At 44.5% G+C, this 18,363-nt stretch overlaps 1 protein-coding gene across 1 annotated transcript; it reads right to left on the bottom strand.

Moving 5' to 3' along the window:
• Window positions 1-13,670: 13,670 nt before the first annotated feature.
• On the bottom strand, window positions 13,671-16,699 carry IER2 (immediate early response 2). Its single transcript, XM_044454000.1, has one exon. It carries the CDS (start codon window positions 16,187-16,189, stop codon window positions 15,443-15,445), a length of 747 nt encoding a protein of 248 aa, XP_044309935.1. The 5' UTR covers window positions 16,190-16,699; the 3' UTR covers window positions 13,671-15,442.
• Between the last annotated feature and the right edge of the window lie 1,664 nt (window positions 16,700-18,363).

Here is an 18,363-nt window from a genome sequence, read left to right as displayed (position 1 = left end):
GCTTTGCATACAATGCCAGATTGACTTTGTTAATAAGGTATTCAACTGAACACCAGCTTAGCTCTTAGCAAGCAAATATCTACTGTATTTGAAAAAGAAGCAGTCTTGACCAGAAACAAAAACCTTAACCTTAATAAACCAATTAAAAGAAGCATCTGCTCTTTGAACCAACAATTGCAGCCAATTAGCGTACAATAGAAATTGTCTCTTGGGCAACTTCTTCAAAGCTGTGTGTATCTCTGCACTGATTGGTAGCTTCCCACTCTAGCCTGCAGTCAGAATAGGAGAGCTGTAGAGGCATGTTCCCAGGCAGCTCTAATGTGTAGCTCTTACTCTGTTAAGCAGACATATGAGGCAGTGATCTTTCTCAGCAGTTCATTGATCTTATACCTAAATCCGGTCCTCCATTATACCAAGAATTAGGTGAATGTCAACTGGGATAAGAAAAATACCCACTTAAGGCAATACATATTAGTTTCTTTTTATATATGTCATTTATATGTGTATGCACACACAGTATCAATCAGTGAGGTTAAACAATTGCAAGAGGAATCTTTTTATGAAGTTCATGTCTTACATAGAAGGTGATTGTCCAGATTTGTGGTACAGTGCGATTCCTGAAGACAAAAATATTATTTATATTTCTTTGCAGTTACTCTTAATCAAATCAAAGGTTTCAAGTTAGCAACACCCTTTCCACAAACAAGAATGATCAAATATCAAGTAAAGACTAAGGCAATGTTCTTTGGCTAAGCTCCAGTGACTGGAATGCAGCTGTTGGTTCATGCCTGTCTGGCCTCGCCCGCCCCGCCGCCAATCTCCTCCTCTGTTGTCTCTTTTCTGGCTTCTAGACAAATCTTTCTTTTGCATATCTTTGTGAGAGAGGAGACTTGATTGGGTCACTGGAGTGGCAGAACTAGAAAATCAAAGTGGGGTGTGGCTGTGGGTAAGGATTGAGAGAGGCATTGTAAGAAAGAAATATAACTTGAGATCATAGAATATGGAGGAGCACCTGCCAGGATATCAGCAGAACACAGGGAGTAGGTTCTTAAGAGTTTGTACGGCTGTACTCACGGGGCCTCGGTTAAGTATGCTAGGATAGATTCTCTTTGAAGACATACCAAGTTCTCTTAGTATGGATTAGTTTTGAACTGCTACTTGTTTTAAGTGGCTTCATTGCCATATCTTTAACAGTATTGTGACAGACAGAAATTAAGCAGGTTAAGTTTTCTCTAGCATGGTCCATAAAGCTTTGTTGTTTCTTTTGTTTTTGTTTAGGTTAGGCTGCTGCTTAAGGCACAGCAAGAACAAAAGGAGGCAGGCTTAGATTAACAAACTTTATCACTTACACTCACGGTTGTTAAGTGAGGAGATAAATATTTCCTCCTCCTATAGAAACGTGCTTATGGATAGAATAGTAATCTGGACGCATTCCTGATTGTGCATGCGGACTCGAGGGCTGGCAGCTTATTCCAAAGTGAGAAGTTGTGTGTTATCTGAAAAAAATGGTTTTCCTTTCTTCACACAATCTCGGCGCCCCAGCCGAGATTTTCTTTGGTTGAAAATCCTCAGCTTAGTTCCAGTGCAAGGGGAAAATTCACCTCCGCACGTTGGCCCTGGGGCAGAGGCTCTTCAGGATCGAAAGACTGGGAGGAAGATGTTTAGCGGGGGAGCGAGGAAAATCCAGATGCATTTGTGCATTTCCGTCTGTTCGGAAAAGCTTGTAACCCTTTGGGGCATCCTGTGCCTTTAAGAGAACGGCAACCTCTCATCCCTTCCCCGATCTATTTTGGCTTGATCCTGTTTTCATTTCCGCCTTCCTGTTCCGCATATGGTGCCAGGAAATTCCCCGCTTCCGCACTTGCTGTGCAGGAGACGGGGGTGGAGCGGGGGCAGCGTAGTCTGTGTGGAATGCAGCTGGAGGGGGGCGGGCGGGCAGGCATCAGCATGCCTTTTTAATCGCTCACCACCCAGCAGGCTTAGCAAAGCTGGTCTAGGCTGTATTCATCCGCCTTGACCTACATTTCCTTACGCCCAGGCTTTCTTGCACGGTAGAATTCGGACATCTGGATTCAGGCCCTGTTCAAAGGTGCAGCCGGAAGAGCAAGAACACCCGTGCATCTTTGAGGCATTTGGAGTTTGTTTAAACCAGATCACTTTGCCTATGTGTGCACTGTAGCCCAGGAAGGGGCTTGTTAACACTGTACTGTGGTGGCGGAATGCCCAGTTTAAAGCACTCACTGGACATGCAACACCACGTGATAAGTTTTTGATTGCTAGCCTTTCAGTCAGGTCAGCATGCTGGGCTTAAGCCTGCCTGGTAACTAAAATGCTAGACTTGTTAGCTTTAACCCTTAATCTAATCTAACCTGACATATTAGAGATGCACACTGTTCTTAATAGTTATTAAATATGTTCATCAGCTGGAGCTCTGAATTACACACACACAAGTTGAGATATAAGAAGCTGCCTGAGACTGAGTTAAAATGTTGGTCCCTCTGACCCAGTATTGTCAGCATGAAGTGAGAAAAGCTCTCCAGAGCTTCAGGCAGGATTATTTCTTAGCCTTGAATTGAACATGGGACCTTCCACATGCAAAGCATGTTTTGTATCATTAACTGCAGGTTCCGGTGATCAATCCTGATTAAAAGAAAGTCCTAAAAGTATACTCCCAAATATAGAGAAGGAGTGATTGTTACTCTTCTAACCTATCCAACAGTGTCTGAGCAGAGGGACCAGGTTAAAACTGTTTTAAATATTTGTACTGTATTCTATAAGAATAAAATAAATTATAATGTAAAACAACATAGCAGGAATTGCTAAATTACCCTTCATAGCCTAGAATTGGTCTTCAATATCTGGGAGGAAAGAAAGATCTGTCAGGCACCAAAAAGATAACAGGTTTCAGGCAAGTCTCTTGGAGAAATTTATTCCTTAAGTTGGGTCCCACTACTGAAATGGCTTCCTTTGGCAGTCACCTGAGCTGGGTCTCTGAAGATGACCCAAGGCTCTGAACAGGGAGAAGGCATACCTCTACAAACTTTTTCCAAGTTGTTTATGACTTTAAAGTTCAATACCAGCCCTTTGAATTGAGCTTGTAAATAGGCTGTCCCTGTTAGTAACCTAGCAGTTCTATCTTGCATTGAAGTTTCTGAACCAGCGTCAAAAGTAGCCAAGTGTACAGTGCTTTGCAGCAGTCCAACCAGGAAGTTATCAGAGCATGGGTAACTTGCCAGGCTATCTTTCTCCAGATATTGTTGTAGCTAATCTATCAGCCTACTCTGATAAAGGGCATACTTAGCCATGAAGGACACCTGGGCCTCAAGTGACAGTGATGGATCGAAGAGCATCCCAAAACTGTTCACCTGATCTTTAAGAAGGGCCACTCAGCTGGGCAGACAAGCCACCTGCACACAGTCTGGACTGAGCTTCAGTTTGTTCATCCAGTCTATTTCACTTTGAGGAAAAGGAGAGGTAGAACTGGAATATTGTTGGCATCCCAGTTTCCATTCTCAGTTCATGTATGTTAACTAGCATGGAAAACACAAACCCTGTGGAATCCCATAGCTGCTATAGAACAGAGCGATAATCCCACAGTGCCACTTTCTGGAAGTAACTGTCCAAAGCTGCTGGAAACTTTGTAAAGCACTGCCTAAAGTGCCTCATCCAGGATGATGCTCTTTCTCCCAAGGGGAGAGAACAGAGTCGTGTAGCCTCTCCAAAACTGTACTACTGAGCTGTGGTGCAAGTGAGTAGGCCTTGCGGATTGATAAAAAGAGTGTTCTCCCCCACAGCACAGCAACTTTGAGAATGGAACTGAGCTGACAAAGGAAAGCCCAATGTAGACTGGGTGGTTGGGTGTACTGAGGTATGTCAGAAAGATACAAAGCGTATAAAATTGAGATGATAATATCTCACTCATGTTTCAAGGAACAGAAAATGTGTTATCAGCATGGGGCAACCATCCGTTTGGCTGCAACGTCCCTCCTTACGCTCCTGCTTCCTAATAGAGCTTTGGCTGTGGGGCTGTATAGAAATGAAACAAATAATAAAAGACGAGAGAGAGCAAACACTTGGGATGAGTGATAATGGCAGCACAAGGAGAAAAAGAGAAGTAGCTGTTTGAGGTTTGGCTTGTGGGGGGAACAGCTACTGCTATTGTGCAGGAAGGAAGGCAGCCCCACCCTGTCAGTGTTGCTTCCCCTTCACATCATCAGCTGCAAGTAGAATGGGCAACATCAGTGTTGCTGTTTTAAACAAAAACATACATTATTCATACATAAAATACTTCCCAGACAGTGCAGTAGATATTACCTCATAGACCACATTCACATATTGTTGGAGCTGGGCAGCAGCAAGTAAACACACTAACTGTGAATATTTACATTTTTAATCAAAAACCTAGGAATGTTCTGTGCCTGTGCTATTGTTGAAACATCTGAAGTTATTTATTTAGAATTTATTTTTATTTATTTATTTATTTATTTATTTATTAAAACATTTCTATGCCGCCCCTTGCCGTAGCATAACATAAAACAACACTTCATAAAACTAAGGGAAAGAGAAAGGGGGGAAATAGAAAATGTGACTGTGGAAAAAAGATCTTAAAATCTAAAAATCGTAATTATTAAAATGATGGTTGAATAAAAAGGTTTTTACCTGGTGCCGGAAAGAGTATAAAGTTGGTGCCAGGCGGACTTCTCTGGGAAGCGCATTCCATAGTCTGGGCGCCACTGCAGAGAAGGCCCTCCTCCAGGTAGACACCCTCCGTACCTCCTTCAAAGAGGGTTCCCGGAGCAAGGCCTCCTCTGCTGATCTTAAGGGGCGTGAGGGCATGTAGGGAAGGAGGCAGTCCTTCAGGTATTCTTGTCCCAAGCCATTTAGGGCTTTAAAGGTTAATACCAGCACCTTGAATTGGGCCCGGACTTCAACTGGGAGCCAGTGTAGCTGATAGAGGACCAGCATTATATGAGAATAACGACCCACGCCCCCCCCCCCCATCAGCAACCTGGCAGCTCTATTTTGTACCAATTGAAGTATCCAGACTGTTTTCAAGGGCAGTCCCACATAGAGTGGATTACAGTAATCCAACCAGAATATGGAACTCTGTTTAGGGGTTAACCAACCCCAAGTAAGCCCAACAACCATGGGTGATTTTTTGATAACTCTGGCTTGTTTAACCCATAAACAACCCAGAATTCTGGGTTCCAATGTTAACAATAGCAATCTGACCCAGGGCATTTGCACATATGGATAGAAAGTGGAAGCAACAAGTACACAGGAGGTAGTGTGCTTGTTCATTGCTGCAAACTGGGCCATACTAATATCACATCCACATGCAAAGGCACACACGGTTCCCCAAATATATTAGTATTGTACATACTTCCCCCTCAGGCATGCTATTTATGTATGCATGGATATTGTATGCATATTTTCCTCATAACCCATGTGTGCACACATTTCTCCTGACAAAAGGCAGTGTGGGTCTTTCTAATTGACTCACAATAGGCCAGTTTGCATGATCACTGGATGGGAACTAGTAGCAAAATTTCCATGCTTTATATGCTGGTCAGATTTGCCTAATTGCCTTCACTGGTGTGGGCAACTTGCTGTGTCATTGTAGCCAGGTGGTATAGTTTGTCTGGGGAAGGCAGCAATCCCAACTTACATCCCATGGATTATTTGAAGATTGCCATCCCCTCAACCAAGCCATGCCATCTGGGTTTGGACAACATGATGTGTGACACCGGTTATGGTCATTAGGGAAATCTGTCCACCATATGTGTTGAGGATAGCAAGCCACCATGGCATGTGAGCCACATGTAAGCATGCAAACAGGATCAGTACTTCACAGACATAAATGCAAGCTGTATGATGCTTTGCACACTTAAGCCCAATGTGAGTTTTATTTCTGTAGCAGGTATGTTTGAAGAGTGGACTATCACAGTGGGATTCTACTTCTTGTTTTAAATAGAGAAGTTCCCAGGTTTGTGTTTGGGGTAGAAAGAAAACTGCTTTCTGTGGACTCTGGACAGAAGAAATAACTGTTGGCCAGGTGTGGGGTCGGCTTTTCAGGTGATGCAATTTCTGAGAACTGAATCTAGTGTGGGGTCATTGACAGAGAAAGGGTTGCTTGGTTTATCAACTGCTGGCCTTCTACTTTCAAATCCGTTAGAGCTGGTTGGATGAGACAACAATTGCATAGAGATGAACTTTGGATATGCCCTGCAAGAGACCAGGCGGTGATAGACCTAACAGAGATCACAACTTTCAGTCTTCGGTGCATGTGCCAATGTTTTGAATGAAGTGTTCCTTTTTACCTCAAAGGCTGCACTCCCTTTCAGGTCCTGCTTGCCTCAAATCCCCTTGCAGTAATCGTGACTCTGTTTTTTGCCAACCAGCCTGTCGTTCCAGTGCTACTGGCAGAGTGCCCGGGCTGAAATGTGTATGTGCTGCCCTGCTGGGGCAAGGACAAGGAGCAGTCAGCGCATTCCCAAGGCACCTCCCTAAGCCTGCACCGTGAGGACCTGGCATGTGCGGCCAGACAACGTAGGAAGGGGAAGGTGGAGCTCCACGAGGAGATGGGCTCAGTTGTTGGGAGGCAACAGGGGCATTAACTAGAGTGGAAAGGGTGGATCAGTCCAATTAAAGCACTTTCTACTGTGACTATACTCTGAAGCTGCAAATCAGTGAGAACAGGAGAAAACTCAATTGAGTATCACTTTTGGGTAGCAGGAAATGAAGTGCCCTTTCACCTTTCCGTATAGTTCTAGAGCATATATAACTTCCTCTCAATGCTTTAGCAAAATAGGCACCTTGCATATTGTACTGAAAGGCTGAATTCTCTTACAAAGGGGAGGAAGGAACCTTCATCCTCACTACTTTCTTTTCTCTGGCAACTGCCGGTGTCCCCCGCTTTGATACGTTACTTCAAGAAAAGAATATTTCTGGAGGAGAATGCCAAACTTTTCAAAGTTAGAATCCCAATTCATCTTATACATGAGTGTGATGAGAGGAAAAGTTGGTATTCTGGTTTCTCAGAAGCAGAGTCAGAAGGAAGAAATGGTCCTATTCGTACTTCATTCTCCATCTGACAAGACTGAGATGCGTTTGTAGATGATTCTTTTGACTGGATTGGGGGGCGGGGTCAACCTGTTCTAGATGGGGTTGCACTCTCCCTGAAGGAGCAGGTTCTTGGTTTGGACCTTAATCTGTTGCTTCTTAATCCATCTTTGTCACTTAAGGCTTGGGTGGCAACCATGGCTCAGAGTGCTTTCTACCAGCTTTGGCTGGTGGCCCAGTTACACCCCTATCTGGACAGGCATAACCTGGCTTCAGTAGTCTATGCTTTGGTAATCTCTAAACTGAATTGTTACCATACACACTATGTGGGGCTCCCCTTGAAGATGGTTCAGAAGCTACAGCTGGTGCAGAATGCAGCAGCCAGCTTAATAACTGGGACCCACAGGTCCAAACATGTAAAACTAGTTCTGGCTCACCTGTACTGGCTGCCTGCATGTTTCTAGTCACACTTCAAGATCCATGTATGAAGCCTTTCATGACTTAGGATCACACTACCTATCAGAACACCTCTCCCAACTGCAATCTACCTGGACACTATGTTCCATCCTTCAACTCTGAGGGAGGAGCAGAGGATGACAACAACGGGGAGGGCTTTCTTGATGGTAGTCCCCCATCTATGGAATAAACTCCCTACTGTGGCTCAGTTGGTGCTGAATCTGTCATCTTTTCAGTGCCAGGTTAAGATGGCCCTCCTTTCTCAGGCTTTGAGAGACTTACCTGGCCACCTAGGGGCTTGAAGGAATCGCCAAGTGTTCTGCAGAATCACGTTTGTTATTCCTTGTTATTGTCTGTTTTAATTAATTGATTTTAGTTGTTGTAAACATCTTAATTTTTTCTGATTTTCTGATATTGTAATCATATTTTTCTCATCTGTTTTTATGGACCGTGTAAACTGCCCAGAGGGCTTTGCCTGTGGGGCTGGCTAGATATTAAATAAATAAATAAATAAATTTCTATTCAGAATTGCCAACATAATTCCAGTTTTTCAGTTTAGAATAAGGTAGATTAATGAGATACGAATTCTGTCTGTTCTAAGAAGGGCTGGCTCTCTCACCCAGTTCGAGGTCTGATATGGAATTCCTTTGCACTGTTAAGCCAGGTTTGAAGGAGTAGCTCACTTTAAATGTAAGCTATGGAATATCATCAGCCTTTTCACTTTGCGGCAAAAAATGGAAAAAAACTCCACAGTTCAGTGTACACGTGGCTTGATCAAAAGGCGGCTGTGGTTATTAGGAAGACCTGCACCATGTGCAGTGTGAACAGGTAAACAACCAAAGTACACAAATTACAGCCTCTGCAATAATCATATAAAGAATTAAGAAACATGAGGAAATGTCTATGTATGAACTTAGCCTCATTCAGCTGATTACTTCATGCACTCATTATTTGTTATATACATAATCTCTTACTGATAGAGCATTGTTTCTGTTTTGTTGTTGGGGAACTTCAACTCTGCAAAAGCTGGGAGGTGCTTTTCACCCTGTGTAAGTCTAGCTGTGCATTCATATTATTGGTAAGCAAAGATACAGAACCCAGGGTTCAAAGAGTCTTATGACTTAGATGAAGTCTGTGTCCCTAAAAAATTCTGGATTCCAAGCAGCTTTCCCTTAACACACTAGATTTTGTTTCCTTCTTCCTTGTGTACAAGGGGTAGAGTGAAGAAACACAAAGACAATTTAGGAGTCCTGCCTTCTGGCATAACCTGCTTTAGCTGTAAGCTCATGCAGCCTGTCTACAATGCAGTTTCCCATGGGTGCTAATTATTCTGAGGTGTGCCCCATAATTGCCCAGGTTGGAGCGTTTTAATGAAGCTGTCTGGCCGCTCCCAAGTCAGGATATTCAGCAGCAATTCCATGTGCTGAGTGTAGTAATCGTGGGATCCCAGCCTGCCCCAGCAACGTGACAGAGCATGAGAAGAATGGCAAAAGTGTGTCCACATAGATTAAAGGGAGCTAGGCAGAGTAAAGCCACTCTGTGAAAACTCTGAGCAACTCCAGGGGGCCTACACGCTTTTCATGTCACCTTCCAGCCTGGCTGGTGTTTCACAGAAGGCAAAGGTTGGGGCATGGGCCAAACAAGAGCATAGGGTAGATTGGATTCTTAGTCTGAGCTCAGAAGGAAAGAATCTGGAAGGCAGACTTTCATTTGATTGGGATGTTCTCTTGATCAGGGTTGATGGGAGAAAGGGATTCATTAAAGGATGCCCAAGTACTGACAGTCTGGCAAATTGCCAGAGGACTGAAACTCAGGTTCATTTGCAATTTTCTGAAACGACCACATTTTCAAAAGCCAGGAACATAATCTAAGAATAGTGAAAAAGCTAGTGTAGTAGAAACCACAAAGTCTGTGCATGTTTGGGTATAAATGGCAGATGTGCTTTTGATCAATGGGCATGTGTATCTCTCATATTTTATCCAAAACATCAGCTATATTATTTTGGCAGGACAGTATTTTGCTCTGTTAAGGACTATATGTGTACTGTGAAACTAGAGAGACCAAGAGGTATGCCTTTTACTAAAAAAGGCAAAGGGAAAGTCTGTGAAACCAGAAGAGACAAGATAAAAAAACTCCATGCAAATAAAAATATTGCCTCATCTATTGTCAATTGCTAGCAGACAAAGAAGCTGCACTTCATCTAACTGAAGGTGCAAACACACTGTCTGTGCTCTGTCCCCTCCCTCTCCCCTTCCCCCCCCCCCCCCACATGGCACCCCAGCCCGTGAGAATGTAGGAACTTCAGCAGGTGCCGGATACAGGCTGGTTCATGGTAAGGCGGAACAAGCCATCCGCTTTGGTATCCTGTCTCCAGGGGTAGCTGATACACAGGAAATCAACCTGACTTCATTTGGTGTGCTAGACCCGCCTTACTCCACAGCCCCCATATCCTGGCTTAGATTTTTTCCTCCTGTCCTTCAGCTTGTGCCTTGGGGGGTGGAGGGAGTTCAGATCCCTGGCAGAGTCACACTGTGTGAGTGGGAGCCATTAGCTATGCTGCCTTTGTTCTGCTGGAGATGTGCTTGGGGCGTTATCAAAGACCCTTCTGTCTATTCAGGGGTGGGGGGGGAGTGTCTTGTACAGGCAATGGCGTGACAGGGACAGGGCTCCTAGGTGCGAAGCAGAATCAACTGGGTTCTTAGTAGGTTTCCCACACCGAACCAGAGCCAGTAAGCTAAAGAGAGCAGAAACTGAAGAATTTACATACATCCTAAAAACATAAGATTGCAAACAGGGTAAAGAAAAACTGCCAATTTGAACCCAGGTATCTCACACTTTACTGAAAACAGGCTGGGTCATATGTTATAGCCATATAGCATGACTGTGACATACGTGAACGACAAGAGTTTCTCCTTGTCGTTCTGCCTGCATATATAAACAGCAGCCTTCTGCTGAGGCACATTGTGGCCCATTTAGCCCAACAGTATCTGCTCTGACTGGCAGCAACACCTCAGATTATGAGGCAGAAACCTTCCCACATGCTCCTATGTTCCTCAGAAAAAATTCCTGACTTAAAGCAGTATGACAATGGAACCAATCTAGGGAGGTTTTGGCTCTCCCACTAGAGGCATTCAAGATGCAACCAGACAGCCATCTGAGAGTGATGGTTTAATTTGGAGTCCTGCACTCAGCAGGGGGTTGGACCCAAAGGCCCTCTGGCCCCTTCCAACTCTACTATTCTATGTTTCTGTAAGTAACGTAATACTGCATTATGTATGGATTCAGGAATAATGGAAATTACTGGTGGTACTGCTCTCCATTATTTTCAGTGGGCTCCTGGGCAGCAAGGAGAACACATTAAAAATAATGCATTCCAAAACATAATTTATTATAAGATTAAACTGTGTATACTTAAGGTATCTTTCATATCAGGAAACAATGGTTTTTGGAATAGAGTGCAATACTGGAAGACAAGCTTGGTTGCAAGGAAAACCTTCAACAGAAGGCCTTACATCTTGTTTAGTGGTCTGGCAAAGCCAGGCCCGTGGTCCATCAAGCAAGCTTGATCCTTGACCTTGAGAAAGAACACTTGTATGCATTCTGCCTCTTACGCCACAAAGTTGCTAACAAGGTTAACTGCTGGCAATTGTTCCTGGTCCTCCTATTTATTTATTCTGTCACTTTCTGCATGCAAAATGTTATTGCAGTAACTTTTTTGGAAGTCAGTCCATGACGCTTCATATGTACAAAATAGGCAACTTCCTTTATTGAGTCCTCATGGTAATGGAAATATTATTAGGCTATCATTCTGCACAGACTTCATTGTCAAATGCGAGTTCACATCCTTGCAATGAACTTTAGTAGTGCATAGAATCTACATATTTCACCCAGATTGATTCTCTGAAAAGCTTGTCACCTCACTTCAGTCAAAATATGCACTGTTCTAGAGGTTACAGGTAACTATATGAGAGTGGGTCACAATTAGATAAGGCATTTTAGACTTCTACAAAAAATACCAATTTTAATCTCAAAAATGGATGCCTACTATTTGCTTCTTCATACTTTCTGTGCTTAAATCCAATACACACACTCCCTTGTATACTAGGGAAGGAGCATTGCAAAGTATCTTCAATTCCCTGCCTTGATTTTAGTCATTCTCTTGCTCTAACTTGTCTCATACTTAATCTGCACCCCTACTCCTCTCTATGCTGTACAAGAGAGAATACGGGCCCTTCCACACCTCCGACTTAAAAGCAGCATGAACACTAACAGCCTACAGGCATATGGGTGTGCCTTCTAATCCTAGCCAGGCTTTTTACATTGTTCACTATTGCAACTTTATGTTATGGAAAGCCAAAGATTGTGTCCAGGATCACTAGAATGCTCCAGATTTGGTTAGCAGCTTGATTACTGCATACAGAAAGCTCAGTCGACATAAAAAGTAGGATGTGGTTCTGTGCCCTTGAATGTTTTGTGCATGGGGTCAGCTGTGACAAATACTGAGTTTTCAAATGACTCATTGATGGGTGGAGTGGATTGTTGTGGGAAGAGCAACAATTGGGCAGAATTTGAGGCCTAGTTCTCACTGGGAATTGTACAGAGAAGCAGTCATGCAAGACCCACCTGCTGTCCCAAGTTGTACAAAGGGCCATCTCAAACTTTGTAAAAAGAAAGGAGGGAAGGAAGGAAGGACGGAAGGAGACAAACAAAAATGCTAGGAATGGCCAACATGAGGTAGTGTATTTTAGAAACCTCAAAACACTTCATACCCTTTGAGGATTTACTCTTATCAAAGGACTGGGGCAAGCAATCAAAAGTTTGCTGTAGAAGGAAAATTACCAGGTTATGGCCTCTGCGCTGGCAGCAGCTCAGATTACAAGGAGTGAATTCCTGAACCTTGAATCACTGCAGAGTTCCTTTAGCCCCTGGGGCCCCATCACCATTGATCTCACCCCACCTGCTTGCTCAGCTGTCTCTTGGAGCATCCACCAAAACCTAGTTTTCTAAGTGAATTACTTCACATATATTGGGTGCATTACTGAGCCTAAATGCTGAACCTTCACATTTTGGTACAATGAATTAAGAGGCTTGCTTACACTCAATAAGCTACTTTGCATAAATGGGCTACCCCATTTGTCAACATCTATTTTACTGTCTTTAATGTTAACCCTTCTTGCTTCAGATGTCCTGAGGCTGACTTGCGCACACACAGAATATCACACTGGAATTGGAACCAAGAGACTACTACCACTTCATTGGATCAAATGAATTAAATCCTTCACCTAGTATATTTGTAGGCACACCTAGTATATTTGTAGGCACCCCATGTTAAGTTTCCATTGGACAGCACAACACAGCCTTTCTTGGTGATCTGCAATGGTATCCAATGGGTCCAGTCTGCCAATCTGTATTGTGCCAACAAGTCCTTATGAAAAGGTTTCCATTACATGATCCAGGACTGCAGACAAGCACATGCTCCCTTTGGGAATTACCTCGATACTGCAGCTGCTAATGTTTTGCAAAGCACACACATAACCAAGATCAAGCTTCCCAGCACTGTCCAGTTGGCTACTGGCCCACGTTTATGAAAAGGCTATTTTTAATAATCATAAACAAGTTTACAAGCTGTGTTATTGGAGCTCTAAATATATGCTTCCCATGCCCTCACACCCATCTTGAAACCACACATTGTTATGCAAGTCAAGCCACTTGACCCAAGTTAGCTTGTATGGTGTAATTTGAAAGATAGCCCTAACAGAGATGGACAGTTACATAGTCCGAAGTAAAGCTCAGCTTGTTGAGAATTGCTCTTCCCATCCAACAGTATAATTAAGGTCTTGAATTCTCAATGAACTGATCTGTAAAGGTTTCTGAGGAACATGGTTAATGCCATATACAAAAGCTGAACCCGAATCATTTCAGATTGGAACAAATGCCATGTATAATTGCTTGCAATCCTGACCCTTCAAGTGATTGTAATGTTCTCTGATGTTCTCTAGTTAAATCCCCTTCCTTTAGTCCGTACTATTAAGAGACCTCAAGCACAGGATCTGATATTTGAACATTAGTCCCTCTCCCTTTGTAAGAGATATGCAACCATTTATGAGGTTCATCTTTGTTTTACTGTAGTAAAGAACTCAACACCACAGGAGTAAAAAAAATCAAATGGTCTTTATTTCACTGACCAAAAATATTAACACCATGAGGGTAAGAAACAGAACCAAACAAGCCTGTGTTTTTGCCCTCTTCAAGGCAACAGAAGAGAAATGCAAAGTACATACAGTCAACATTACAAAGAACCATGACAGTGAACAATCTAGTGCTAGTTTTGAAAGCCAGCATTTCAGAAACACATTCTCAAGAGGTTTGTTTGTAACTCAAAAGTTAGAACTTGCATCACACACATGCTTGACTTTAGAAGGAATGAGATGGCATACTAGGTACATCCAGGACAATAGCAACTGTTTCAAACATTTAAGACCAAGCAAAAGAAACACTGCATGAACAAAAGGCAAAAATGGTGTTGAGGAATTCCATAAAATGATTTACTTTTAGAGACAAGCCATTGAAGAAAACACACCAATTTAAAGAATTAGAATACAAGTTTCATTGCCCACATACGTCTTAGCTGGGTGAAAATATGCAAGCTGGATGTGGAGCGAAAAGAGTGTGTTTTTACACCTATGTTTCTCATCACTGTTCAATGTGTGTCAACAGCTTCAGTCATCTAGGAAAACCACCAGCGAGCCTTTAAGGTGAATATCTTAAGAAAACACCACTCATCTTCCTGTCCCCCGCCCTCCAGTCATTCAGAGCTCCTCCCACACCTAAAAAAAAAAAAAACCCACACATCAAGCCACAGGCACACACACACTCACTCTGCTAAGGCAACATGAACAGGAAATCCCCTGTGCTTCTGGACCCAGTGTAATGCAAATGCTGGTCATATGAGAGATGTGTCATAACTGGTATGACTGGTCCAGTTTTTTCCTTCTATCCTCCTGTTCCTGCTCTCACCATACAAACATTGGCAAAACTAATCTGGTTGAGATCCTTCACTGGCATAAAGAGAAGGCCACTTCATCATCCTTAATTACTAGGTAAGAGAAACGGGGTGGCCCTGAGGAAAATAATGCTGGGTAGACTCCCCCCCCCCAAATGCTACACACATCTAAAGCGTGGGATGGGGAAAAGCTGTTTTTTCAACAGCTTGCAGCATGTCTCTCTCTTAACTCTTCAGGGGAGCTGCTCCAACTGCCTAACAAACATAATCCCCTGCAATCCCAATGGTGGGGGGAATTAAGGGGGAGGGAAACGTCAACCCAGAACTGGCAACATTTTTACGGACAAACACGTCATTATTCTTGACTAGCACCAAAATTAAAAAAAAACGTGTACCAAGTACAGATAGTGGTTTATCTCCACCCGAATCCGGATTGTAAAAGCCTGACTGGTTGCAGTTCTCCCTGTTTTCCTGGAGATTGTATGCCTTATCCGCCACCCCCCCAGAGTTATCTTATCCAACGCCACCGAGGTACTCGCTGGCGCGTCGTCTCTCGTTCGGGCGAGCTACTGCAGCGTCACAGGCCCGCTGCCCGAGTTGGGGCGTCCTTCTTCAGCAACCGTCTCTCCCACAGCCTTTTGTCTCGCCTTCTTCTCAAGCCACCAGAGCGTCTCTCGCCTAAACCCGGAGGGGGGGGGGGGAATGGAGGAGGGACCCACTCGCGCTGCCCCCCCGCCCCCAGTCCATCATCAGTCTCCCGCTGTGCGTCTTCCTGACCGCCAAGGCCCCGCCACCAAGCAGAGGGGGCCGACGGGCCGGGTGTGGGAGGCGGTGTTCGGCTCCTCCGCCGAAAGAGGAGCTTCCGCAGGCTCCGCTTCTCCGGAGAGAAGTTTCCAGCTACGAGTCCCTGGCGGGGGCGCTTTAGAAAGCCACCACAGCCCTCACCATTATGCTAAGCACGCCGTCGCCCTGCCTGCAGCTCGCTTTGGGCTCGTCGGCGCCTTTGGCTGGTGGGGGCTGGAGGATCAAGCCGGAGAACCGGTCCTGCAAGACTCGGGCTAAGCTCGGGAAAGGTCCCTCTTGCCGCTGTGGCTGCCGCTCGCCTTCCTCTTCCACCAACTTCGCTTTCTTGCTGGGCACGAGGCCGGCTTCCGCGGCGCCAATCTTGCCTAGGCTACTGCTGCGGCGCTTGCGGCTAGGTTTTGTGGCTCCCGGCGGAGGCCCGGAGGTGCCCCGGCCCCAGGCAGTCCGAGACAAGGGCTGCGCGGTTAAGCTGTCGCTGCCGGGCGCTTCCTGGGTCTCCATGGGTTCCGGGTCGGGACTGACAGAGGTCGGCAGCGCCTCTGCAGATGGCGGGCTGGGGGAAAGCCCCTCCTGTTGGTCCACGGGGAAAGGGGTTGCCGGAGGCGCCTCCAGATGTTGCTGGGCGGGCACCTCCTCCTGCATGTCCAGTTGCGGCTGCCGCCCGGCGAAGTCTTCCCCGATTCCGCCGCCCATCTCGTCCTCTTCCTCGAGCTTGGCGGAGAGGTAGAGGTCGCGGGCGTTCCGCATAACGAGGGACAGCTGCAAGCTGCGATGGAGCCGGAGGCCTCCGCGCTGCATTCTCGAGTGGTACATTTTCCACACCGACATCGTCATAATTCGCTGCGCTTCCTTCTGCACTTCCATGATGGCGGAGGGAGCTGGCCTTGGCGTGCGCCGAGACTGGAGCGGACTCTTCGGGGCTGTGCGTTACAGGGAGGTTTCGAAAGCCTTGCACTTTCTCCCCCAGACGGCGAAAGTGGCGCCCCCCCTTCCGCCTCCGCTTCCCCCCCCCCGAATGCTCACCTTCCTCGGACAAGCCTTCCTTAAATCGTCCGCCCCAAACTGATTTGGGCCGCGCCCAGCGCACTTGCTTTTATAGCCCCGGTGATCTCAGAGCGTCCGGGCCCTCCTCCGCCCACTCCGCGAGCCGCATCCGGCACTTCGCTGCGCGCCACTGGCCGCCCGCCCCGAAAGGGGGAGGGGTAGACGGAAACATCGGGGAGGAGGAAAGCGCAGAGTGGCCGGGCGCCAAAGGACTCGAAGGCGGCGGCATCTGCCCTGCTCGCAACAAAAGAACCTGGGACTTGCGCTGCTGCAACGCAGTCGCTGCACGACTGTCCAAAGGAAATGCATATACTGAGAATGCTGCGGAAATAATAATAATCAAGAGCGCATAAGCTCTGGCTGCGGAATAGAGCCATTCACTTCACTGCAACTGGAAGCAAATCACAAGGCAAGCAGAAACATGTCTCTTCTGCCATGCGCCCGGGGCTTACTGTCTGGTAAACAGTCATTTACAGTAGTTGCAACCTAAGTGCATTAAAGCTAGAATCCTGTAGCACTTCTAGGTAAGTGTTGTAGATTTGAATAAACACAGAACTGCAGTATGACTCGGGTTTAACCAAAAGTAGTGGGCCTGGCTTTAATGCACATTTAAGTTGGAGGACTGGAATGGCCTCATGCTTGAACTTCACTTGATTTCTCTGCCCTAGATTACATTGCATAACTGGCAATGAATATGTGAAGTGTCTCCAATATGAAAGTGGGAACAAAAGCTCTACCGCCCCAAGGCTTCGGCAAGGGACGGCATAGCAATGTTATAATAATAATAATATAATAATAATACCTATACCAACCTATTTGTACATATTAGTCATCAATAGATGGTTCAACTATCACATGATGAACATACTCTTAAATGTTTCCGTCTGCCATAAAATAACCACACACGTAATCTGAAATGGTTCTTGAGGCAGCTAACAATAGCCAACATATAAACTAAAAACTTAGTTTAAAAAACCATATAGCAAATATATTAAAATACAATTAAATACACAAAAATAAAAACAATGGCCTACCCATCAGACCAGTTTACAGCCCAAAGGCTTCCTCAAATAAAAACATACAATATTTGCCTGCTGGTAGAGGAACTCGATAGTAAAGACATCAAGTAATAAATATGGATGTGAACCAGCCCTGCAAAATGTATAACTGTACGTTCCTGCTTGTTTCCACAAGTGACATTTACAGCTCAATCCTGCCCATCTTATGGAAGGCATGCATAGAACAGCAGTCTTAAACTACTTTTTACAATTGCATAATTGAATAAAACTTAAATTGGCTAGAATGATCCCCTTGCAAAGGGGCTTATTTCAAAGTATGTTTAAAACGAACATGCCTATATTCTGTTCACTGGTAACAGTGCAGGAGTTAATATAGCAACCTCATGATTTGTTTGCTTTCTTGATTCTTATTGCGAATCCCAAAGTTACCATGATATTCTTCAGGCCATATCTGGGAAATAAGTGAACTGACCCATCTTTGCTTTGACAAATCATATTTCCAGGCAGTTCCTTAACAGTCTAGATTTGGAAACTGACTGCTATACAATTAAAAATCACATTTCACATCTTTATGCAGAATGATTGCTAAAATAAATACAAGTATATATATATATATATATTTGTATATTGACATGCACATATTGAGAGATATTTTAATTTCATATGTCATTTGAAAACTCATTAGCTAGATTCCACAACATCCTTCTACTGTTGTTGCAGATTGGTGCTTGCATTCCCCGTATCTCATCTAAAGTTGTTTACGCTGACTGGCTATAACATATAAAAAAAGCATTTGGATTCATGGTATTTCAAATATAATAAAACATGGGAGTTATTGTAAAAGACCAAAGAAATGCAGAAATTAAATATGGGTGCTATAGACAGAAGTAAACTGTGAGCAGTCTATGTCTTTGGAAATCTCTTAAGATTTTGCACAGTTAAATTATATGAGTGCAGAACCAGTACGTAAGTAAG

Source organism: Varanus komodoensis, unplaced genomic scaffold (assembly GCF_004798865.1).
Source record: "Varanus komodoensis strain SLA01 unplaced genomic scaffold, ASM479886v1 scaffold7_1, whole genome shotgun sequence".
NCBI classification, from domain to species: Eukaryota; Metazoa; Chordata; class Lepidosauria; order Squamata; family Varanidae; genus Varanus; species Varanus komodoensis.
The sequence above is the reverse complement of the archived record's forward strand: the minus strand, read 5'-3'. Positions and strand labels throughout refer to the sequence as shown.